General features: G+C 47.5%; 1 protein-coding gene across 1 annotated transcript in view; it reads right to left on the reverse strand.

Moving 5' to 3' along the window:
• Positions 1–2,654: 2,654 nt before the first annotated feature.
• The window catches only part of LOC149351259 (uncharacterized), a 34,553-nt gene continuing 12,225 nt past the window's right edge, over positions 2,655–24,982 (reverse strand). The window contains exons 2-4 of the mRNA XM_089580539.1: positions 6,044–6,097; positions 4,213–4,250; positions 2,655–3,763 (exon numbers count right to left, since the gene is read on the reverse strand). Coding sequence (XP_089436665.1) covers positions 3,182–3,763; positions 4,213–4,250; positions 6,044–6,065 — 642 coding nt within the window. The 5' untranslated portion in view covers positions 6,066–6,097 and the 3' untranslated portion in view covers positions 2,655–3,181. The remainder of the gene's footprint in view (positions 3,764–4,212; positions 4,251–6,043; positions 6,098–24,982) is intronic.

Consider the following 24,982-nt stretch of genomic DNA (forward strand, 5'->3'; position numbering starts at 1 on the left):
TTTTGACAATTACAGTTCTACATCATACCTGGGGCTGAAGCCTCACGCCGTAACATCACAGCCTGTCAGTGGCCAGCCTGTTGCCCCATATGGCTTCTACTTCAACTGCAGGCATAATGACTGGCTCAGTAAATTTGCCATTAACACCTTTAAGGATGGTAGTATCTCATTCTGCGTTGTTAGTGAATGTGCCTTCGTTTAAATCGGCCCAGCGTGCTTCTTTTGGTGACGACTTCTTCCTCGTGTCTGTGGCAGAGGCAATTACTCTAAGTACAAAGCGAGAATCAATGGCGACGCAGGAACCCTGGTGGAAACGAACAATTGTGCATAAGCCCTCAGAAAATCTCCTTAAATTTACAACTCTCCTCTCCACTCTTATGGGCGACACCCCTCCCTCGTGCTTCAGTTGTCAAAAGTTTCTTTACGTCCCCGCACAGAACGAGCTTCAGATAACATCGGAAAAACGTTCTCACTAGCAGCGTGAGCGCTAATCTTGTCCCCCGGATTCTGAGTCGAACATGTTCTTGCGAAATAATGGCGAGAAGCATTGAAATAAACCAAGCGGTCGGGTATGGCATCTCAACCGAAGAAGTGATCCTGACCCCTGTGGGACCCAAATATGTCATCCAGCTATCACGCCGCACGTGCCTATGTTTCAAGAGCGACTGGACGAAGCGAGCGGAGGGGGAGCAAGTGGACAAGTATATTAATACCGCGTATGAAAAGAAAACGAACATACACAAGTATGCGCTCCGTGCCGTTGCCCCCCCACCAGAGGAGAGGAATCGTCGAGACACTCGTAGCTCGTTGGAAGCTTTCGCTTTCTTTAAAGAGCTCGATGTAGAAGAGGGCGAACCGGCAGTGCCCCGTGTTCTTGCCGGGTAACCTGTGACCCAGATTCGTCCGCGGAGACCCAGACAGGCGATACTGCGTCGATCGAGATCGACCCGTCCACCGTCCGACAGTCTGATAAGTGAGTCGGCGTTCTCGCCGCCGCATAGCCGCGCAATAAGATGGCCGCCTGAGCCGCCAGTGAAGCGCGACGACGTGCCCCGGGGGCTACATGGGTCCCGATAATCCTACGGCTACGACTTGTATATGTCAGCCGAGATGCACCGGCGATGACTTCAGCGGACCGGCTACCGCGCAGTCGGCTATTCGAAGCCGCTTCCATATCTGGAGAGGCACGCGAAAAAACAAACAGAAGTAGCATAAAGCTTACACGTGGCGCGCCAAGTGTTAGTCTGTGCAAGCCGATGTTCATTTATTCTGTGTTTCTTCTTCCAACTTTTCTTTTTTGACCACACAGTGCGGATCTGAGCGGACAAAAAAAGCAAACCGGATAACAGGTTGGAGCGGAGCAAACAAAATTAATCGCAGTGAGCGGGGCAGTGAGCGAGGCCGCCCAGCCACATCGTCTGTCACGATCGGGCCGGCGGAGACGACAGTGCGCGCTCCCTTTGTGGCTGGATGCTTTATTGGCCGGAGCAACGGATAGAGTCGGCGGTGCGGGAGCCTCAGCGTGCAAGGTCGCCGCATCCGGAATGTCACGATGGCCCACACGGCTGGGACGCCCACGGAGACGAGCCGCTGACGAAGCCTCCCAGGCAGCCGCCTCCCCCTCGCCCTCTCTTCGCAGCTCAGGCCGCGTTTGCACGCGCAGTGAAACTGTTTCGCATACGTTCCGCTCTGCCAGAGGATGATTTGTGTAGCTGCTAACGTGCTCCAGGCACGATCTCGCGCCTCTAATGCGGGCGCCCTCCACGCAGGAAATGCGCGGCTGAATGCGATTCCACCCTCCCATTCATGCGAGGCTGTAAAATCCGCTGTGCGCTTGTGCCCGTGAACTGCGAGCGGTGTACGTCACAAGGGAGTGTATACGCTAGATGGGGCACACGCGGTGGCCACTGCGTTTTTTGCGCCATCATTCATTCATTCATTCATTCATTCATTCATTCATTCATTCATTCATTCATTCATTCATTCATTCATTCATTCATTCGGTTCCCACAAACAGCCTGAGGACTAGTATAGTAGTGCTTGGGAAAGAATGAAAGAGAATGTCGACTCAGCTGTGACCTTCTTAGAGATGTCCCACGCAGATCATATTTTCGATTTGTTTCTTCCGAAGCATAATAATACTTTTAAAAAATGCTGCTGACGTGTTTTGCTTTTTTTTTCCTTAACGAAGTGTAGTTCAAGAAAAAGTTGCAAGGCTGTAATTTAGTGTAATATTGAGTGCTCCAATTTCGGAGCAGTGAGCGCTCACACCGCAAAGAGAACAACATCCTGAAGAGCCCAAACGCGTGGCCATTTTTGAAAATTCCTTCCTCTATTGGCGCTCTGCAGAGCCATTTTCATTTTATTGCATTGCGATTGTAATATCGTCGCCTTAACCACTATGACCTTGATAACCACCCTAAAAAGGAGCATTGTAATGTAGACGAACGCACGCTAGGGCTGGAAATTAGCCCCAAACTGATGTCACTTGTACAGCTTTCTTATAGGTTATTAGCGTTTTGTTTGCACATCCAAGCTGCGCATTCCAATACGTTGGCTTAACTTCTGGGTTGTTATTCTGTGGTTGTTTCCTAAGCCACGCTCACATAGTCAGAACAACTGTTTAAAAAATAAACATTTATTGGTGCTTAGACATCTGACTCCGGTGAATCAACATCAGTGGTGAAATAACATTGGCCTAAGTCGTGCGAACTGTGCAGCCATATTTCGTCTTCCCGACTCTCGTTTACATCCCTCGGCATGCTGGAAACGCTGATTCGAGCCAGCCCAATAGGCTGCTCAGATTATCTATACATGGATAAAGCGAAGAGGTCCGTTTCGCAAAGAGGATTCTGTTCAGCTGCGAAGCGCGTGAAAGCTGGTAAGTTATTCCTTTTGCGCACTCCGATACTGTTCGTACACTATGAACAGTTAATATTGTTCTCCCCAGAATGCAAGCAAGAGGTTGCTATACGCGGTAAGCAAGAGAGCGAATACCACCCCAAGCTATCTATGAGTAAGGTGGCAAACGGACGACAGATGCGGTAGCCATCTCTGGAAAGCGTCTTGAGCAGAGCCAGCCCGACACCCCTGCAGTCAAGCGGAAGACGACGTACGGAAGAGCAAGCGAGGGCCGTTGTATGGATAAGAGCATGTTGTAAGAGCAGACAGAGCCCGGACACTATTCCTCCTTTTGCACCGTGCTTGGCGGCGATGGAGTGGTCGGCGGCGCCGTGACCGTGACTTCCTTGAGTTCAGAGGCCGCGCCGCGGCCGAGACCGCGGGGAGGCGTCCTGGGGAGCACACCGGGTGGCGGCCTGACGAGTCCCGGTGCCGGGCCGCCTGCAGGCGGTGACGGGGCAGGACCGACCGACAAACCGGCGCCGTGCGCCTTCAGCGACGGCACCAGCGGCGCCGCGCGCTGGATGTCGTTGTCGCTGAGGAAGTCTGCCTTAGGGTCGCCGATGTTGGCATTCAGGTAGTAGAAGTCTTTGGCGTTCTCACATGGCACCGCGTCCTCCTCGTAGGCGCACGTCAGGCTCAGCTGGTTGAACATGGTCTGGTTCCCGCACAGGAAGCTGAACTGCTGCATCTCGTGCCCGGCGGCCCCCTCCGGACCGAACGCGTCGTGGCAGATGTGAAACACTTTGCAGTCGTTGTCCACGTCCGCGAAGTAACCGTCGCTGGGACACTTGAAGGTAGTCTTTACGGTGCCCAGCAACAGCTCCGCTCCATCCGGCAGCACGTAGGCCTCGCGGCGGTGCTGCACGCGCCGTGAGGAGTTAGCGACGAAGGCCAACAGAGAGACGCCAAGAGGTACGCCAAGAATAGGAACACAATGGAGGACAGAGACAGGACACCATAGATTCAACGCATTTCGACAGTGTTAACAGCAGCACAGTTAACTAGATTTTCACGCACCAAAGCCGACGGAGCGTGTTTTTCCGGCAAACATATTTTATAAAACTACCTTAACGGAATAAACTCGCAAAAAAATTCAGCCAAGGGATAACGTGTTAACCAGAACAAAGTCTATGACCTGGAAACGAATAACCTCCTTTGAAATAATAACGCATGGTCCATAATAACGAGGGGACGTTGCAATTTTAATTGCTAGTTAATAATAGTTTGTTCCAAAATAAAGGAGGTTTGTTGCAAAAGAAAGAACTGAATCGTTTGAGAGCTGTGAGTCGCTGTGAGTGAAAAGCTTACCCTTGCACCTGGACGAGCCGCGGCCACACCGAGCAACGCTGCAGGAACAAAAGGGCACACAGTGCATTGAAACGAACATGTGAAAGCGAAACTTAAAGGCCTACCTCCTGCCCCCTCCCTCGCAAACCTGCGCACAGTGCAGGTCATAATACAACTATAGCGTCCCAAAATTTATTTCTTTTTACAACGATAGCTGTTAGTAGCTCACACCGAGAGGTCTCAGGGCAGGCGATTTCCGCATCAAGGACAGCAGCTAGAAGGGGCACTGGGCACTGGTCGATACTTACATCGCACAATGCGAAAGGGGCGACGCGAATACTTCGTAATAAACCAGCTGCGCCCCATTTCCTCTCTCAGATGCGACGGCAAAGCCGGCGATAAGAGGCGCTGTTGCTGCGCAAGCGGGACGCATCCAGCTGTCTCTGAATGTCGCATTACATTGCCATAACCATGGCGTCATTTTTTGTTTGCATTGCCGGAATTTGAACACATTCTAGGTACAGACGCATGTGGCATAGCTAGCAAAAAGAAGTAAAGTTTTTTTATGGTCTGGTGAAACCTCATTCTACTTTGCTTTCGCACAAGGCATAACATTTTCTAAAGGCTGCCGTAAGTAAATTACAGAGTTCCAAAGCGTTAAGAGTGACGCGGCGTATATACCTGCAATACCTACAACAGTGCCTCTTATTAATCATGGAATTTCATATTTAACACCGCAACACGCGTGCGCTAGCGACGAGTTGTGTACGCGTCCATAATTTTTTTAGACAAGTACGAGGTACTGTCGTCAATGTCGTAATAGGGGCCGGCGCCGCAATGAAAGAAATGAAGAAAGAAGTGGTGACTAATTAAAGCAGTACAGCATCTCAGCGTCTGGCATATTGCAATTATCTGGTCAATGATCTTCAGCTTTTTTTATTATTATTATTGTTACTGTAGCATCGGCAGCTGCTGTAAAATGAGTGCAACTCGCGCCGTGCCCCCTAAAAAGAGCGACGCAAACTAGGCTCATGGCAGCTGTCATGGCCCGCGCTCCAGAAGCGTGTGACCTCTCTAATAACTCCGGTGGCTACCACGCGATGGCCCTACTGGCCACACTAGGCTTGCTCTTTAACGCCAGAAAATCGGCAGTGTTGAACTTCTCCTTCCCGCAGAAGTGCCTGATGTCGCTACCCCGTGGAACGCCGCCGACCAACGCCACCGGATACCGATATCTAGGTGTGCACCTCACCATTCAGACAGAATGCACGGCAGGCCACGAAGCCCGCCTAAGGCGAGCATCATAAAGGCATAGCAACCGCAAGAACTGTCTGTGGGACTGCCACCGCTTCCTCATGGTGCGCGAACTGTGAAAAGGTGTACAGGTTGAAGCAGTGTGAGAGGGAACACGGGAGCGCGTGGCCTCTGCGCTTCCTGAAGCACTGTGGCCGAGAGCCGATGAGAATGGGCAGCACCAGATGCACGCGCAGAAAGAGTAGCCGACTATGCTTACTGAGCATGTGCCTGTGCCACAAATTCTTGCCTGTTCTCAATGGCAGTGCTTCACGAAGCGGGACGACCGCGCGCTTCCGTGTTCTCTCCGATATTGCTTCTACCTGCACATGTGCCTGCACGGACTTTAGCTAAAGCCGTTATATGCCGCATGTTGCCGACACGGAAGTGGCTCGAGCGAAGCCAACGTGCTGTTTCTTAGTTCTTGGTAGCTAAGTACTCTTTACTTAGCTGCCTAGAATGACCCAGCTCGCAACCAATGAATTAAGCGCGTTAAATGAATAAACTGGCATTCTAAACGTTCACCAAACACATGAAAGGCAGTCGTAGTATTACTCACCGATAAGCACAAGAACCTTCATAGCTCCTCTGCTTTTGTGAGGTAGACCGATTGCTGCAAAAAAAAAAAAGTTGAAATTACATTGCGGGTTATTACGTTGTCCCACGACACACTGGGTGATGAGCATAATTCACGAGAGGAGGCGGGAACTGTCGTCTTACATTCCCAATAAAAATGACCATTATCCATTTTCCGCGGACGGCACCCTTTTTGATGTCTCTGTGGAGTAATGGAAACTTACATCGGACTTTTACATATATGACACTTTGTCGTTAATATGCGACTAAAGAAGTTTGAACCACAGTTATTTGGTTTATACTCTTTTTCTTTTTGCTCCAAGAATAATGCTGGCGGATAAAATATAGCGTCTAGCCTTACAAACGGCGCTGGGTATCTACAAATTTTGTAACAATTTACACGATCTGGAAAGCGCGCCTCCTGCTCGAGTCCAGTCTTAGTCTCAAGCAGCAAATAAAGGTGAGCTTCGGAAACCCAGAAACGTCCGCTCAGCAGTGTATATAGCTTCACTGCTTAAAACTTCAACTAATAAAAAAACACCCCTCTAAGTTTAAATCCGTGCAGTGTACAGGAGATAAGCAGATGCTAGCTACCCCAATTTATCGCCTGCGAACAAATGCCCTCAGCTTTACTTCTATACCTACAGCTTGTCTGGCTACCTCCAAGATAACAAGCTTCTCTGATCGTATTACACTCCTACTGAGCGCGTTCATTAACTATGTTAAGTACACAGTAATATTCTTAGACTTAGCAACCTGGAACCCGCTGTCCTTCATCATCGTAATCTAGCCATTCCCCACCATCATTTAAAAATCCAGCCTACCGTGCTCGTTTGTTAATGCATCTATCCCATGTGCGCTTTGCTGATTTATTTTTATGTATTCGTATTCGTGCCTGTTCTGTTCTCTCTAGGATAAGTTAGTTGATATTGCTCTTGGAACATGAAACATTGTTGATATAACGTGTCCTATATAATGTATTATCTCAAGTTTATGGGATGTTGCTTTTCGACGTGGCCTTTTAACACGATAGCGTTAAGGAGCCCGTATAACAGGAATGCCGGCGTCGTCGGCGTCGTTGGCCGTGAGTGAAATATCCAAGAAAAATCTCCAGAGCCCCATAGAATCAACCTAGGAGGCCCACCAACGTGGAAGGTGGGCCACCTACGTCACGCCACCTTGCTGGCGTGACCTTGTGACAACCTGCTCATCGTGGAAAGTGGCAGTTAAATTAATGATTGGTCGCGCGAGGTTTGCTCGGGAAGGGCAACCTGGGTTGCACAAGTCCCAACGGTGGCAGCACCTGCCACCGCAGGGCAGTGGCGCATCGCTTAACCGCTGCACCACTGCGCCAGGAGTGGTATGAGGACTCCCAGCGATCTATGAATGTGAAGTAGAGAACGTCCAGTTCTGCATATATGGGTATCAATAACCCACTAACGCTATCGCGTCATACCTTTAAGGCGGAGCTGAAGTGTCCCCTCCAATTTTTTATGACTGTGAACTTGTTTTGTTTGGATTTTTTTTTATATCATCTGTCATGTACCGCATTTGCCAGAAGTAACCAAGTTGCATTGTTTGCTTCTCACTCATATAGTGGAGTCGTTGCGGCTTCCCAAACGCTAAAAACGTCTTGAAAGGTGAGGATAAGGGTTCTACTTACCATGCAGAGATTTACAATGTGAAGGGTGATGCCAATGCTCCACTATTACAGTTGGGAAGCAGATAATGCAACCTAGTTACGCCAGCTTCTGGTCATTCCTCCACTACCTCGGAACATGCACCCAGACTTCCACGCTGAACGTCGTGCAGAGAGAGCCAAATCATTAGGCAATACGTACTCAGACATTCTCAACTACTATAAGGGGGTACGGATCCGCTATCCGCCGCCTCATCCTGATCTAAATCAACTAGAGGCAGTGTATCGGCGAAGATTGCAGACAGGAACATTCCCAAACCTGCATATCCTTAGCAAGATTTACCCGACGCAATATCGGGACACTTGCCCGTGGTGTGGCAGCAAACCATCGTTGTACCACATCACGTGGGAATGCAGTAAGAACGACAGCTTTCGCAAAGAACCGAGTGCAGAACAGTGGGAGAGCCGGCTCTCCAGCGGCGATCTGGGTTGCCAACAAGGTCTGATCCAGCACGCCCAACGAGCAGCGAAGCTCAGCGGAGCCCTGGAATAGGGGCACCGACCCTGTGAGAAGAAGGAAGATGGACCTCTTCTTTCTCGTCTGCTACTAGCACCTTTCTAGAGCAATAAAAGTCTTTCCTACCTACCTAGGCAAACGCTTTCTTAATGATACCTCTGTTGTATATGTAGATGCAGCAGATTCTTCGGCTGACAAGATGGTAGCTGTGGTTACCACGGAACGTGGTACACTCATAACTGGTGGCACTATACGCACTAAGCACACAAATGTTGGAGAAGAAACATCCATTGCTCTAGCCATTGCGGGATCCTCGGCAGAAGCCATTGTCAGCGACTCAAAATTGGCGATACATAACTACACGTTTGGAAGAATCTCCCCACAAGCAGCACGGATTCTGCTAAATTATCAGCCCACGCGGCGCATTCGCCTAATCTAGACGCCTGCTCATGCCTCCCTTGCTGGTAATGAGGCGGCTCATAACCTAGCTCGAGAACTGTCCCGCCGAGCTGGGTCGTGCAGCCCACCCGCCCTATACTCCGGCAAAGACAGGTTGTTTTCTTACAGAGAAGATAATCGGTGATGAAGCTCCTTCATGAAGGTACAGTCTTTGTCAAAAGTAACCAGGCTGCATGGTTTGCTTCTAGCTTGTATAGTGGAGCCCTTGTGGTTTTCCTAATGATCAAAAGGTGCTGGAAGGTAAGAAGACCCCCAGTCCTTATCTTTAACGGCCCTTTCAGCTTCAGGGAAGCTGTAAGGGCTCTACTGTACGAGCTAGAAGCAAACCATGCAGCCTGGTTACTTTTGACAAAGACTGTACTTTAAAAGCCTTAAGTGATTCATTTCAAATCGCGTCACAGTGTGCAGATGTAGTCACAGTTATCCACAAAGCTTCAGCGGTGCACTAAGGACGACAGAACGCGTCATATTGAAGGAGCTACGGTGTTCACGACACGATACCCATGATTCATGTCTGCTTTTGCAGCTGCAAAAGGCGCCGCATCGTTTGGTCCGCAGCTCGCCGCATTAGACACGCGTAACGGAATTTGTATGCTTGAGCAGAAACGAGCCCGTGCGCTAACTACAAGAGCAGCGTATTTATTCTCACCGTCATTACAAGGCAAAGGGTTTTTTCCATCGCCTGGCAGGTCTCGCAAAAATTTAGCTTACGCCCTTCCAGGACAGAGTACTTTTCCTAAGTCACAATGAGGCTGAGCTGGTGAGGTGCACCTGTGTTTCTACGCCACATATCGGCGGGGTGTATAAATTGTCAATTTTATCTCAGCCCAAATACTGATTTCTTCAAGTTAATCTGTGAGCATAAAAAGAAACAAACATTAAATGTTGTCCAGCAAGGTTCGCTTGGACATACGCTTGGCGGGCTACCCCGCATGCAAATGACGGCGCACACGCTCAAGGGCATTCGCCGGACGCCGTCGACTCCCGTGTCGTGGCGAGACGCAAGCGGGGCTTTCGTCGAGCGCAGTCGTATCAGTGGCGACCCGCAATGCCGGAGAATATTTGCAAGATGTATTTCTCAGATGCATTACGAAACAGCGCATTTATGAAAAGGCAGCAGCTGACGCTGTGAGCGTAAGCAAAAACATTCCCAGGCACCTCACGAATGAAGCTCTGGGGATAATCGCGCTAGCTTTAAAAAGTGCTCAGTATGGTTTCGTTGGACCGAGTAGAGAATAAAAAAAAAACAGAACTGAATATTCTTCTGCTGATTTCTCTATGCGAGTTGCCTTTTTGAACGTCCCTATACACCCACGCGCAAGATACTTAGAATGGCAATGCGGCAAAAACAACTTTTATGTGTACATGCCGCAGTTCCGCTTGGCTCGTGTATGACTCTGTTCGCGAATAAGAATCCTCCCAGGTGTGCTCCAAAATCCATTAAGGAACAAACACCTTCTGCTTGGTCTCACTACTTTCTCTCACTACGCACGTTGCAACGTTAGTAAACACTGCGTGCCTCCTGTGATCGACTATCTCAGTCAAGTGCACCGGTCGCCAGGCCTCTTTACCCGGAAGGTGCGCGCTTAGCTGTGCAGAGCACGTCCGGCGGCAGATGAGCGCGTTCACGCGTATGCGCTCAGCCCGACACCTGTCGGCAGTGGCGTGAATGTGCAGCCGTCTTCTCCGGTTGCAACCGAGACGCTTTCGAAGGCGCCGTCGGCGAGAGGACACGTCGGCGAAATGCTCGCTCATTCTCCATGATCGATCGCAAGCTGAGAACACCGAGGACGAGCGCACGGCGCAGGACCCCTCACCTCAACGAACCCCCTCTCACATCGGCCCGTTGCTTTCTTCACTACTCTTGCTTGAAGTTGCCCGCTCGGGACACTTAGCAGACGGAAGCTGACGCAAGAGTCACGCGCGCCCCAACGCTGGCGCCGAAATGCCCCCGAGACTCCCACCTCCGCGGGCAACAATGAAACAAGATGTCATTACGTCACTGCGACCTGCCGGAAATCCCCTTTGCCTAGGGCCGCACCACACGACGATCGAAAATTGCGCCCGTCTCTTGTCGACGGCCAGGAATGCAGCTACGTGGTGCCCTAGTCCACCTTCTTTTTTTTTCGTTTTCTTTTTGTGTCTATCTTTCAGCGTTTAATTTGTGTGCCTTGTGGTGACACAGACTCTGGCTGCAAGTGCGTATTTTACCTCTTAAGCAGCTGTCTGAGCGCGCGACGGTAAAGCTTGACCTCCTGACCCCAATGTGCTCATGGTTACCGTTTGGCAGCCTCAAGAACGTAAAGCACATCGTCTATCCCGGCAGCCACCCCCCCTTTCCAAAAAAAAGAAAGAAAGAAAGACAGGAAGGAAGAAAGAAAGAAGGGAAGACAGAAAGAATGAAAGGAAGAAAGAAGGAAAGAAAGAAAGAAAGAAAGAAAGAAAGAAAGAAAGAAAGAAGGAAAGAAAGAAAGAGAGAGAGAGAGAGAGAGAGAGAAAGAAAGAAAGAAAGAAAGAAAGAAAGAAAGAAAGAAAGAAAGAAAGAAAGAAGGAATGAGAGAAAGAAAGAAAGAAAGAGAGAAAGAAAGAAGGAAGGAAAGGAGGAGAAAGAAAGAAAGAAAGAAAGAAAGAAAGAAAGAAAGAAAGAAAGAAAGAAAGAAAGAAAGAAAGAAAGAAAGAAAGAAAGAAAGAAAGAAAGAAAGAAAGAAGGAAAGAAAGGAAGAAAGAAAGATGTGGACGCTCGTCAACTCTTTACCCGCCGCAGCGGCTCAACGGTTAGGGCGAGCTCGGTTGCAGAGCTGGAGTACCCGGGTTCGAACCCGGCCTCGACGGCCGCGTTTCGATGGAGGCGGAACGCAAAGGCGCCCTTGTGCTCAGCGATGTCTGCGCACGATTAAAGATCCCCATATGGTCCAAATTATTCCGCAGCCCTACCCTATGGCACCTCCTTCTCTCTTTATTCTGTAGCTCCCATCTCCCTCCCTTCCTTCACAGTGCGTTTGAGGTGGCCACCGAGTACTGAGAGAGAGCTACTCCGTTTTTCATCTCCTCAAAACCAATTTGCAGTTTTTTCAACTCTTTTTTATGACACTTATGTTTTAACATGATTGCAATGAATAAATTTTTGACAGTGCTTCGGCTTGTGACCAGTCACACTTTCAGATCGCAGAAATTAGCAGCTCTGACTTGCAGAAGCGAACAAAAAGATATTATATTTCAGTTTTTCGAATTTAACTTTTTTTACCGCTCTAAAATTTGTGAACGAGGTTGGTGGGACGACAATGTCAGACTTTTTACTCAGTAGCAACCAATGTTTAGCATCACATTAAGCGACAATTTGTTCTCGCAGTAAATTTATTAGAGAAGTTGTTTCAGTGCTGCTTGAAGGTATGGTTGATTACATGTTTTTTTTTTTAATTACAATATGAGACATCAATTTCACGGACGTCTTTTCTCAATAACGTATAATGCGTCAGTACTTCACACGCAAACCTCTTCTGGCGATTACTGCTTGACTACGCCGAAGCATGGCGTCCAGAAAGCTGCCAGTGGACGTCTAATCCATGTTTCCCCGCTTTGCAGCAGCTTCTCGACTTCCTCCTCAGCACTGCTGGCTTTTTGTCCCTCAGACGATGCCCGATGCTTGTCCAAATATTATCAACTGAAATAATCCCAGTAGGCTGGCTTGGCTACTTTATTAGGTCTACCGTCGTCTTCTCCATCCAATTTTTCACAAGCGTAGAAGACTGCTTCGGGTCTTCACTGTTAAAACACATATCCAAATCCCAGATTCCTGTGCGACTATGGAAGCATCAAAATGCCCTGATAAACCTCGTAGCTTATCGTATCTTGATTACAGTCAAGCAGACAAACTCCACTTGCGAAGAATCAGCCCCGTGCCATTCTGTGTCCGTCTCTGTAGTTTAACATGGAAAGCTGATAACGAGGTCTACATAAATTGCGTTTGTGGCGACGCATACACTGAATCTCATCATTACCGCACGACGAGAACTTCAATTCGTCTAATGTAATCACTCTTTTTCATCCGTGACTTATCCACACCAGGTGTTCCTTTACCTACATCATCCTGGAAACCCAATTCTTTCCAAATATGTTCGGGGTTTGAGCTGGGCTACTGCCGTTTCGTTTAGCACATTGCACATGTCGTGTCTCAGTCCATGCAGTTACTGTAGAGCCTGATGAGAAGGCCAAATCTTCGGAAATGTCGATAACAGTCAGTCTAGAGCTTTTAGGCTCGCGCCAACAATGTCTTTCTCGAAAATTTGGCTGGTTGTTGTGGCGCGTCTCCTGTGAAGGCTGAAAAACAAAACCTACTCTGCTCTGAAATGCAGTGAAATCTGATGGTGTTTTATCCCATAGTTGCGGCCGCGGATAATTGCCATTTCAGCAGTCTTGATGATATTATGTTAACATCACACTCTGTCCACTGCTTATAAAAATATGCAGTAATACATGTAACCGTAGAACATGTCACACGAAAATGAAAGCACGTTAATAACTTAGAACAGACGGAAAATTAACGCAATGGGAAATGCCAACGAAAGGCCCCAAAACGAAAAACGAACTGCAAGCAAACAGCTACGCCCCGAACAACTCCTGATGGAAGACAATGACATTACTGTATCATAATATATTCTGATTTAGCATATAGATATTTAATATCCCTGATGTTTTCAATTTACACACAAAAAAATTGAAAATGTATCTTTTTGTTCACTACTGTACATCTCAGTTCGCTAGCTAATGCAGAAACAGCATTCACCCTCCGTACCTCGAGGTCATCTGCAAAGGTGCCTTAAATAAACTACGACAGCAACTAAAGCACTTTTCAGGACTTGCTTTCCCGGAAAACTTTCGCTAAGGTTATGAGCCGAGTTTCATTTCCTCCTGATTTCGTTTTTACACTCGCATCCATCCCGACCCATCCCGACAGCTCAAAACTTCGACGTAAGGCCACTGCGGGACGCCGCCTGCGAAAACATGCCTCTAAGCTCATATCTTGAGCGCAAACTGTCGTAGGGATGGAACTATTCCCCAGCTAGCCCACCACCAGAATGTTATAATATCTTGAGTTCTTATTTCTCCACTTCCATTTCCTTGAGAATCAATGCGTGCCTTCTCCGCATTCCTGCCTTACACCCTTGTTCTTCATGAAGTTGCTCGTGTCATATCAAATGACAAATCAAAACGGGCTGGCTTTCCGACTTTAGAAAGTGTTTTGGAATGTGGTACGCAGCTGCTGCAGTCAGCGCAGAAGAGGAGATATGTGATTAAAGTAAGAGATTTGCGCTTTAAGCGATATTCGTGAGCGCATACTGTGCCTGCTATATTTTTGCCCGAGAAGCCAAACCTACGTTTCAGGCAGCCCAAACCGAATACCCTCGTTGTACTCTAAGGTGTCTGCCTTGATATTTCGTGCGGGGACCTGCTGAAAAAAAGAGAAAAATGCTTAGGCAGCGTATGAGCATCGTGCGTTAGCAATATCGAACGAATATTGCGTCATTAGCCATCTTCGCTATATCCGGTACAAATTTTTCGTTATATCCAGATATCTACTTTTTTATGCCAACGTATACAGCGCAAGAAGACAAATCGTTTGACACCACTTATAATGTCCTACATCTATTAGTTTGGCCGTAATGGACGTTTGCAGTTTCAAGAAGTTGCTGTTTGGGGAACCGAAGATCGTCGGTGCGAATCCCTATGAGGCGCTACGCTTTGATTCTAGTAATCTTATGCTCCGTAACACGCTGAATCGTTTGATACCACGCGAACATTCTACGCCAATTAGGTGGTACACAATCTGTGTACCAAATGAACCACCCACTGGTCCCACTTGAATGACCTTCTGTTACAACACTGACGCGACCTTGAGTAATGCGAGTATTAGAGCTGACGCTGTAAAACGTTCACCACGCTTGAAACCATTGGTACAAAGGTAAGGACTTCAGTGGAGGCCCTTGCATGCACAGTCAACAGGGTTGCCCACGAACACGAGCAGCCTTTATTGAAGGTACCTCGTGCCTTTCGCTAAGCACATAGCATCTCGTCGTAGACCCGGCTCTAAGGAGCTCTATCGTCGCTTACCGCCGTTCGACTTCGCGTCGCCGTTTAAGAAGAGGCCCTCCTTAAAAAGGGAAGGTCTGAGCGCGAAGGGAACGAAATGGGGGCGCTGACGTGAGCACATTATTGGCAGTGTCAATATTTGTCAGAACCACAAGACATGCCGAGAGCAGAGAAAACGCTTTCGAGACTGAATAGAAGATAATGCTAACGCCCGCGTTCGAGCATTCTTTCGTTTTCATGCTCGAATTGTATAACAAAATGAAGCGTACGTCTATTACTTTTATTTATTTAAACGTACTGCAGGCCCTTTTCGGGCCCATGCAGAAGTTTACAAAATATTCTTGTGGTCAACACAGGAAGTACACACGCACACGCACGCACATACACAAAATACATGTTTTCTCAATAATATTAATGTTCTCAATAATATTAACAAATGAATGTACGGACGTACACTCTACAGCCTGTTATGGCAATTTATTCTAATAGGAAATGACCGCTGGAAACACGGAATACTTTTGCATATTTCCACGGCTGACTGGTGGACGAATTAGTTTACTATGATTGGTTCTAGAGGAGTGTTCGTAACAAGGGTGTAATTATTGTGAATTTGATATTTTAAAGTGGCCGTGAAACAGGAGGTAAAAAAAAAACTTGAATCTTGTGATGATTCTACGATGTGACATTGTTTGTAAATTTGCTCGAGTGGTTAGGTTCGCGGCGTTAGTTGCTCGTGAGTAAGCTGAGTAAAGAAAGAGAACCGCTAATATCTGGATGTGCTCTAATTTGTTAATGTTTTTGTTAAGGGCTCCAGAGCAGACATGCATATGCCAAGGTGGGTCTGATAAGTGTTTCATAGTGAGTCTGATATGAGCAGCTGCGTTATGCAGTTTTCTCCGTATATAATTTAATATAATTTACCTTCCCTTTTAAAACAAATGGATTTGATGTAGGGCTCCCAATCAAGGTTAGATGTTAGGGTGAGTCCCAAATATTTCATCTGATCATATTTTTAACCTGTGTGTCACAAACGTGAATGTAAAATTTAGAGGGTGCTTCTTATTAATGAATGTGATTATTTTGTTCTTACTTGCATTCAATTGCATTCCCCAAATCCCACGCCAACCGATAATTGATTTTATGAAATCGTTAATGAGAATTTGGCCTTCTAATTTTTTCACGGCTTTGTACACAACACAATCGTCGGCAAAAAGGCAAAATTGAATTGGTAAAGGAACACAGAAGTGAATATCATTGATGTAGATGAAAAACAAAAGAAGCGCAACAACTGATCACTGGGATACACCCGAAGAAGCATCAGGATTATGGGAAAAGTATTCACCTATTTTAGCACATTGTTTTCTGCCCTGTAAATAACTGGAAATCCATGACACTATGTTAAAGTCCATGCCAAACGTCAATAATTTAGTTATAAGGTCATCATCAAGAAGAACATCGAACGCTTTAGAATAGTCTATCAATACTACATCTACCTGACTGCCTTCATTAGTTGTGGTGGCAATGTCATGAGTAATTTCAGCAAGCGGCGTTACAGTTGAAAGTGCTATCCTTAAACCGTGTTGTTTATAATAGATAAGGTTGTTATTTTCTAAATTTGAGATGATAGGTTTAAAAATAATGTATCTTGTGCTTGTTAACGATATTCATCGATGGTTATTCAATTCAGTTTTAGAACCGGACTTGTGTATAGGAATTAGCGCCAGTCATCTGGTACTACGAGTGTTTGTAAAGACCTTGTGTAAATAATATGCAGGTATACTTAGACACACTTAATCAGCGCATCTGATTAAAAAGGCGTTTGACATGGAATCGGGACCCGGTGAATTTTTGATGTCAAGATTCTGTAATAGAGAAAGGATTGCAGCTTCACTTGTGGTTAGTTCCATCATGGGTTGCTCGATGGTGTATGCGGGCAGCGAAGCGTGAAGGCCATTCTCGTAAAAATGGACTGGAAAAACGTATTAAATTCATAAGAACGTCCTCAGGCTCGTTGATAGCTTCACTAGAATTTGAAATGGTGAAATCTGTTGTGTGGTCTTCCGATAAGTATCGCCAAACCATATTAGGGCTGTGCGCCATGAAAGCAGACAGCGTCACATCAAAGCGAGGCTTTGCTTCTCGAACCTTGGTTTGTAAACTGATGACAAGACTTTCAATGTGATCATTTTCTTTAACTCTAGACAGCAGAACGCTTCCTCACAACTCGTAAAAACAGAATCTTTTTTTTTTTTTTTCAATGAAGTAAGTGAATTGCTTTTCTTTTTTCTTTGGCTTGCATGTCATCGTTCTACCATCTTTGGGCAACAGCTGATCCTCGCTCTATGGAGTCGTTGCTGTTATTAACGGGGCTATAACTTTTGACACCTCGAACGTTTTTTTGTCACACGGCTAAGTTTTCTCTCTTCTTAAAGCTTCTCAGTGCATATGTTACCCGCTTAAATCGCAAAAACAAAGGGATCTGCCTTCAAGGACCATAAAAACAACGACGGCATCAACATGCGTCCCGCCCAGTGACTGTGTTTCCTGCTTCGTGCTGATAACGCTGTTGGTACAACAATTTGCGTACGCACATCCGCACTTGCACAGCGCTCCATTAGCGTCCACATTTTAGGACCCTAGTGGCCCTGGGCTGAACGTAACTGAACAAATGCGCGGCGAAACAAATGACCGCGAGGCAAGAAGAGCCAGTTTCGCCCCTCTCGCGGCCGAGGTAAGGCAGTCGAGGCGGGCCCGGCTGGGGAAACAAGCCGCCCGGAGAGCACGCGGCAACTTTCTCGAGGGCGCTGTTCAATTAGGCCCAGCTTTAACCTCTGCCGCGTTGACCCCCCGGTGCCCGACTCGGGGTCGCCCGCTGCCCGTCGTCTCGGAGCCGTCCGGCGCGCTCCTCTCGCCCCCTCGGCTGACGCATGGATGCCGCCTGGCGCGGGGGCACCCGAATCGAGGACGTGACATGATTGGTCAGCGTCGCCGACGGCAGGACTTGTGGTGCACGTGGTTTATCTCTTTAGATTGCCGCGTCGTTACGAGAGGCCGCTCCGAGGGGGCAACGAAGCGGCCGTCGCCGAACGGACGCCGCGGTGTCGCCGGTCGAAGTGGCTTCGTTGACAGGGGCGCGTGCGTCGCGCCAGCGTTGGCGTTTCGGATGGCTGCGACAGCTCGCTTAATTGATATCTGCCCCCGTCAGGAGGAACGACCGCCCCGTGGTTTTCTAGATACCTGCAGAATGAGGATTCCTTGGGCTAGGGAACAGTGGGAAAGCTACGTGGGGCCTCTCGCAACGAACGACGAAGTGTCGCAAACGAGATATATTCGAAAAGGCGATTTCGCAGAAAGTTTTTCTTCAGGCCTCTGGTGAGGGAGAAGGTGGTTTCCGGCAGTGTGTTACTTGGTGGACCCAAAAAGTGCGCAGTTATGTGAGAGAGAAAGGGAAAGTTAGCTTTCATACTGGTGAACAGCGCAAAAAGGCGGGACAACGACATGACATGCATACCAACTCGCCCAGATCTCAGCTTTACTAAAGTTAGCTTTATTGCCACCCTTACAAAAAGTTTTAGACAGGGTATAGAGTGTCTATAGACTTCTGTCTATAAAGTCTACAGACTGTCTATAGACAAATCCTAGAGAACAGTCTATAGGCAGTACAAAAGCCATAGACAGTCTATAGACAATCTATAGATTTATGGCCATACACTTTCAGTACACTTTTGTCTATAGACAGTCTATAGAATATGAAAGGACAAAAATCAATATCTATACGAAGTCAATAGAGTCAATAAGAAGTCTATAGACTATCTATAGACCATTTTTATAAGGGCAAAAACAGCCGCAGTGAGATTAGATTAAGACCCAGATGCTGAAAATTTATGACTCCGGTATGACTAATACGGTCGTGCCTCGTTTGTATGGACGGATTGGTTCCCGAGCAAAGCTGCCCATAAAGCGAGTGATCCGCAATAACGAATTGGAAGGAAAAGAAGTTCAAAAAGAAAGCACACTATGCTTACGGTTTGATTCTGTGCATAGTGGTGGCCAGTGAAGTTCAAATTAAACACAAATTTGGCAGCTACAAGCTGACTATCCTGGGCACCATAATGAGTGAAATAATGCGGTGTATCTTTACGCGCCTAGTGTACGCTTGATGGCGCCTCATGGCTGAATGACTTATCTCCTACTACGACAGTCCACATCCCACGAACCGCTACTCCATATCAGCACTCAGTCGGATGACAGCTGTTGAATGCAGCTTTCTACGTGGCACGAGCTACAGGAAAGTTTTTATCACAGCCATCCATGGAATGCGGAAAATGACAAGGCCCGTCGACTGGCCAACCTTGCACTGTAAGTCACGAAATCACATAAGAAAAGGACCATCAGTTACTCATTTGCATTTTTCACTGCAGTCGTCTGGAGCCCTGGACTCAAAATGCAGAAAATGAAACATTTGTTTGGAGCCGTGGAGGTTTTGTTCTCATTGTTTTGTTCTCATGGGCTCTGAGCATTAACGAGGCGCAAATGCATTGAAAAAGTTTAGTACTCAGAAAAATTGTGTATAATTCGAGTCTCCCATATATTAACGGAGGTCGTATCAACGAGGCACGACTGTACACCGTTATGAAGAAAATGTAGCATAAGGCCCAATATATTGTCGAAGTCAGTCTGGCCGAGTGTGAAGGCTTCACGCATTACTCCTTGCGGCGTCGTGCATGGTAAACGTCATGTCTTATAGGGTAGGTGCAGTCCGACGGCCTAATGTTTCATCGTCCCCATTCTAGACGGCGTCCTGTACGTGCCTGATTCTAGCTTTGCCCACTAGACGCCACGCGTCTTTGTCATTCGAGCTGGACCCGCGTTAAGAAGGGACGCGTTTCGGGTGAAGCGCAACGTCGCATTCGTCATGCCTGTTTTACAGTAGCGCGCGCGCGTTGGCGCGACATAGTTAGCCCCAGCAGCAAAGCCATCCTTCAGTCGACCGAATGGGGCTGCCACACGCTAGAGCTGCATGACACGCTATACGAAGTTCGGTTGGGTTTGGTTTGGTTTATGGGGTTCAACGTCCCAAAGCGACTTGGGCTATGAGGGACGCCGTAGTGAAGGACTCCGGAAATTTCGACCGCCTAGGATTCTTTAACGTGCACTGACATCGCAAAGTACACGGGCCTCTAGAATTTCGCCTCCATAGAAATTCCACCGCCGCAGCCGGGATCGAACCCGCGTCTTTCGGGTCAGGAGCCGAGCACCATAGCCACTGAGCCACCGCGGCAGCTGCTACACGAAGTTCGCCTGAATCGTTCAGCACTGCTCTTGAATTGTGCCTGATGTCCGTGTGGCATTCGATCGGTTCACTTCCGTGGTGCTCCAAATGGCATGACATGGCAAGGGGTCCAAAATGCCCTCGCCACTCTTACAGCGCCAACTCTCCGTGCCAGCTCTAACAGCCATGCCCCGTGTATAATGCTTCGTAACTGGAAAGTGTTGCCTGCTTGTCTCGTCACCGCGAGCAATACGTCTAACGCACGACGTATTCTGCTTTCTACACCCTTTGAAAGACATGTGATGTTTAGCAGAACGCCGCCGCATAATCATCTCTTAGGACTCGCGACAGCGTGTCAGTGCTGTCACTGCTACTAGTCGCAGCTGTCTAGGTCCACATGCTTTGGAATAATTAAGCAGCTCCGGCGGGTGTGTCAAGCTTCATGCAACAGGTGCTCTGATCATCAACGTAATCACCAGACTGACCACACCCACTGCAGGGCAAAGGTCTCTCCCATATATCTCCAATTAACCAGCTCCTGTGGCAGCTGCGGCCACCTAATACCGCAAACTTCTTAATCTCATCCGCCCACCTAGCTTTCTGCCGCGCTTGCAATTACTTGGATACCAGTCTGTTACATTTAAAGACCTTCGGTTATCTTGCCTTCGCATTGTATGCCCTGCTGCCTCTACTCATTCCTTCTTGCTGATTTCGACTAGGATTTCATTAACCCTCGTTTGCTGCCCGGCCCACTCTGTCCATTTCCAGTCTCTTGACGCTACTCAGGACTATCATTTTCTTTTTCATAGCGCGCTGCGTTGTCTTCGATATAAGTTGAACCCTTTTCGTTGGCCTGCATGTTTCTGCCCCTTAGGTGAATACCAGTAAGATAGAGCTGTTACATACTTTTCTCTTGAGGGATACTGGTAAACTGTCATTCATTATCTGAGAGCACCTCCAATAATTTCTCTGATCATTTCGCGAAAATCAGCTTGGCAAACTTTTGTTACTTAACCAACTAACGGGATTGGATAGGCCATTTTGTCGAATAGGACATATGAAGGAGCTGCGTCGATGCTAACTTGAATCCGGCTTGGCTCGCATGGATGGGCTTTGAAAAAGGCTTATACGCAAGTTTCGGAAGAGGTTTCAGTTTAACCTCCGAAATATGTATGCGTCGAGCTTGGACACGAAGCTTGGACATTGACAACGACAGCTAAACAAATTAATTTAGAGGAAGAAAGCTCGAGGCAGCAGTAAGAAGGCTAAACAAAACAAACACTCGCATTTCCTCTTCTTGCACTGTCCATAGGTCACATTGTCTGTCCTTCCAAATGCTGTCTTCTTCTTCTTCTTCACCTCTTTATAATGGCACATACCCACGAGGGGAGATTGGTCAAGGTATAGTGGTATAAATAAGGAAATTTTCATAAAATTACGACAAAATATCGGAGCCAAACGTGAATTTTGAAAAATGTATTCATGAAAAACGACAGAAGAATATTTGAAGTGAAATAACAAAGAACATTTTGGCGAGAATAATAAAAAAAAAAATGCTGTCCTTGCCGTAGTTTTCTTCTTCCTTTTATGCGATATCATAAGAGCCCCATGTCCCCACACCCAGCCAGCGGTGTCACATTTTGCCACCTACAGGGTTGGTACACGAGTGGTAAGCGGTAGAGCCAACTGCGGCCTGCCACCTACCACGGTAGGCAGGTGGCAAATTGGAGCATGGGAAGTCCCCCTCTCCACTTGTAGGAGAGTGGAGGGTGGGGCCGAAAGGTTGATGGCAGAAAAAGAACCCAAAGGGTGGATTCCTTGAAAGGAGGAGGTTCTGACGCGAGCGGAGGAATGAGCTACCTGTGTGTGATTGGCAGTCTCAGAACGTCTTTCTTCAGCTATCGCATTTTCACAACTAATAGTGATTAGGTGTCCCCCAAGTTGTTTTTTTTTTGTTTCTTTAATTCCACGTCACAACTGGGAGAAAGGAATTCAGTTGGGATAATGCTCACAAGCTCCAAGCAGCGAATCGGCCAGCTGTCACTATGCAGGAGCGACGCAGGCACCTGTCTTTACTGCGGCGCGAGGTACACGCGGCACCCTTTCTTTGCGTGTGGCGTCACATTAAGGTAAAACCTGTTCCAGCTTAAATGGAGTGCGACTTGACCATAGAGGCTGAGGTTGCGGTGTTCAGCTGCTGAAGCTTACGGGCTGAATATGCTGCAGTCAGTAAAGTTTCCCCACAGGAAACCCAGTAGCTTATTTGCATATTAGATGCACGGCCTCCTTTTCGTGCGCCTTTGTCACTATTTAGCACAAACCCCTCTCAAAACTGTAGCCCTTACCAGTACTAAAAGTGTATACTGCAAGTCGCAAGGGTATACACTGACTGCTTTTTGCGAAAGCTAACCTTGCAACGTATCTATTCGAAGCATTGGCATATCGGACCATTCTCTGCAATGTTGCCCGAGAGCGATCAGGCCTCTTTGGGCATCAAAGTCAATTACGTTCAGAGAAAATAAGACTTGCTTACACTTGAGCAAAACATAAGAGCGTACCGTTTTCTTTTTAATTTTACGGTGCTTTGTATCCATTCGCGGTATTTACAGCGTCGGCGTATGAACGGTTGGCACGCCGTCTTTGCTATGCTAAGCGGCCGGATGTCGAAATCTATTGTTCGCACAATGCGCTGTTTGCTCAACGGGACGAACCAAGGAAGCGATTATTGCAGATGAACTCGCGCTTACAAGCAACCGCTGCGTTCGCGAAGCACGCGCAGGCACTCATCGCGCGCACAATACACTGGGCTTTTCTCGTTCCGCGGGCACACACTCGGCGTCCATAATTGTGGAGGGCCTCAATTTTCGAGCGTGCGCTCTGTTCTTTCTTTTTTTTTTTACTTCATGCCACACTCAAACGGGCGCTTCAGTCCGAAGCGCGGGATCATGCCCTCGCGTATATTTTTACAAAAGCGAGAACGTAGCTTACTGTTTGGTTTATGGAATTTAACGTCCCAAAGCAACTGAGGCTGTGAGGGACGCCGTAGTGAAGGGCCCCGGATAATTTCGACCACCTGTGGTTCTTTAACGTGCACTGACCTCGCACAGTACGCGGGCCTCTAGCATTTCGCCACCATCGAAATGCGACCGCAGCGGCTGAGGTCGAACCCGCTTCTTTACGGCCAGCAGCCAAGCGCCATAGCGACTGAGCCACTGCGGTGGCTAGAACGTAGCTTATGCTTTCATGGAATGTGTTCAGCTTGCAAATGTATGTTTATAACATTAGTTCCTTGTCACTGCGGTTTCTGTGCAGCGTACCAAATAACTGCGCCGTAAGTTCAAGTGGGCACATATTTTCATCCAACAACATCATTTGTGTCCTCGTGGCTCTTTACGTTACAAACAATGCGGAATAAAATGACGCCAGCGCAGGCAACGCGGCAAAATTACAATTGCATAAGGGGAGGGGGAGTATAAAGTCGACTAATTTTTGTCCTGAAGCAGTGCTACATCGCTCATAGTCATCCGATATTTGCGTTTCATCTCTCAAGCTGAAGTCCCAATTACCCCCTCCTTCCCTCCGTTGCCGCATTTATACAGCCTCTGTCAAGACATTTTTATTATTCTCGGCTCAAACAAGAACCATGCATCTGCGCACCTCCGTCCCGCACGTCTCACCACATCGGTCATCCGTTGAAAGTTTCACGGCAACGTTCTCGTACGGCTACATTTTCCAAGTCATTTTCCCTCCATATAGCAAGTCACTGGAACTACCTTCCGCATTAAATCACAGCCATCCCCTGCTCATCAGCCTTCCTAGATAAAGTCACGCCGCACCTGTCATCATGTAGAAAGGTTATATTTTGTGTTGACCCTACCTCTTATGTAATACTTCAAGAAAAGGGGGCCTTTCGGAAACAAATTGAATTAATGAAAAAGCGGCGCTTGCTTGCACTCTTTTTTTCTGCCACATCTCGATGACGAGGATGTATTTTTATAGCGCAAGGGCACCTGTGGCCAAAGAGCGTCATGGCACAAGGTGTTGTATCTACTGAAGGTGCGGTCAAAAACCTATTTCCCAAGCATTACACCCTAAAGAAGCCGAGCTGCAGGTCAGGGGAAATCTTGTGCGCATTGTGTCACAGGTGGGTACCTGGTGGCACTGGGGATCGCACACTGCACCTCCCATATGCGAGGCAGATGCTCAATCCGCCTTGCATGCGAGATATGCTGAGTTCGATCCTTAGTTCTCAACGAAAAGGTAACTAACATTCGTAGCAGCAACTAAAAATGCAGAGGTGATGCATATGTTTGCTGAACATTTCACTTCGACTACCACACACTGCAGTCCGTTTTGGCTTGAACATGTCCAGCATTCTTGGACAACAATTTTGAATATTGGAATATTGCTAAGGTACCATTGTGAAAATGTTGAAGGTAGTGAATGGTCCATTCTTCCGATGGGCACCAAAATCTTCCTTTTAAAATTTTTCCATCGGTCGCATAGAGCATCGGTCGCATAGAGCAGGCTGCCATAGAAAAAAAAACAATGGGGAACGTTTTTTGACGATAAGAAAAAAGTTAGCAGCATAAAAAAAGGCAAACCTGCCTACGGGCGATCGGTGGATATATTGATTGTTATAGTGAAGTCTTACGATATATGCAAAAACTGCGTTCATAAATTGTTTCCCGTTGAAAATGTTTTTGTCAAGAATTGCTGGGCATGCCCCTGTCACGCAGAGACGGGAGAGCGGGGACATTATTTTGAAATTCGATGCCTGTCGCAAAGAGACCGAGTGCGCGTGTTTAGGCGCGATATATTTCTGAGTAGAGCAATTTCAGGGTCTGAATTCCCGCAGTTAGGTTTTCAGTTCCGTGATAAGCAGGGCAGTTTCGCCGCCTTGTCGGGAAATTTCTCAGGTGCTCCCTGCGTTAAAGCTTCAGCATTA

The sequence above is a fragment of the Amblyomma mixtum genome, chromosome 3, assembly GCF_055824585.1.
Source record: "Amblyomma mixtum isolate Tamu chromosome 3, ASM5582458v1, whole genome shotgun sequence".
Taxonomy (NCBI): domain Eukaryota; kingdom Metazoa; phylum Arthropoda; class Arachnida; order Ixodida; family Ixodidae; genus Amblyomma; species Amblyomma mixtum.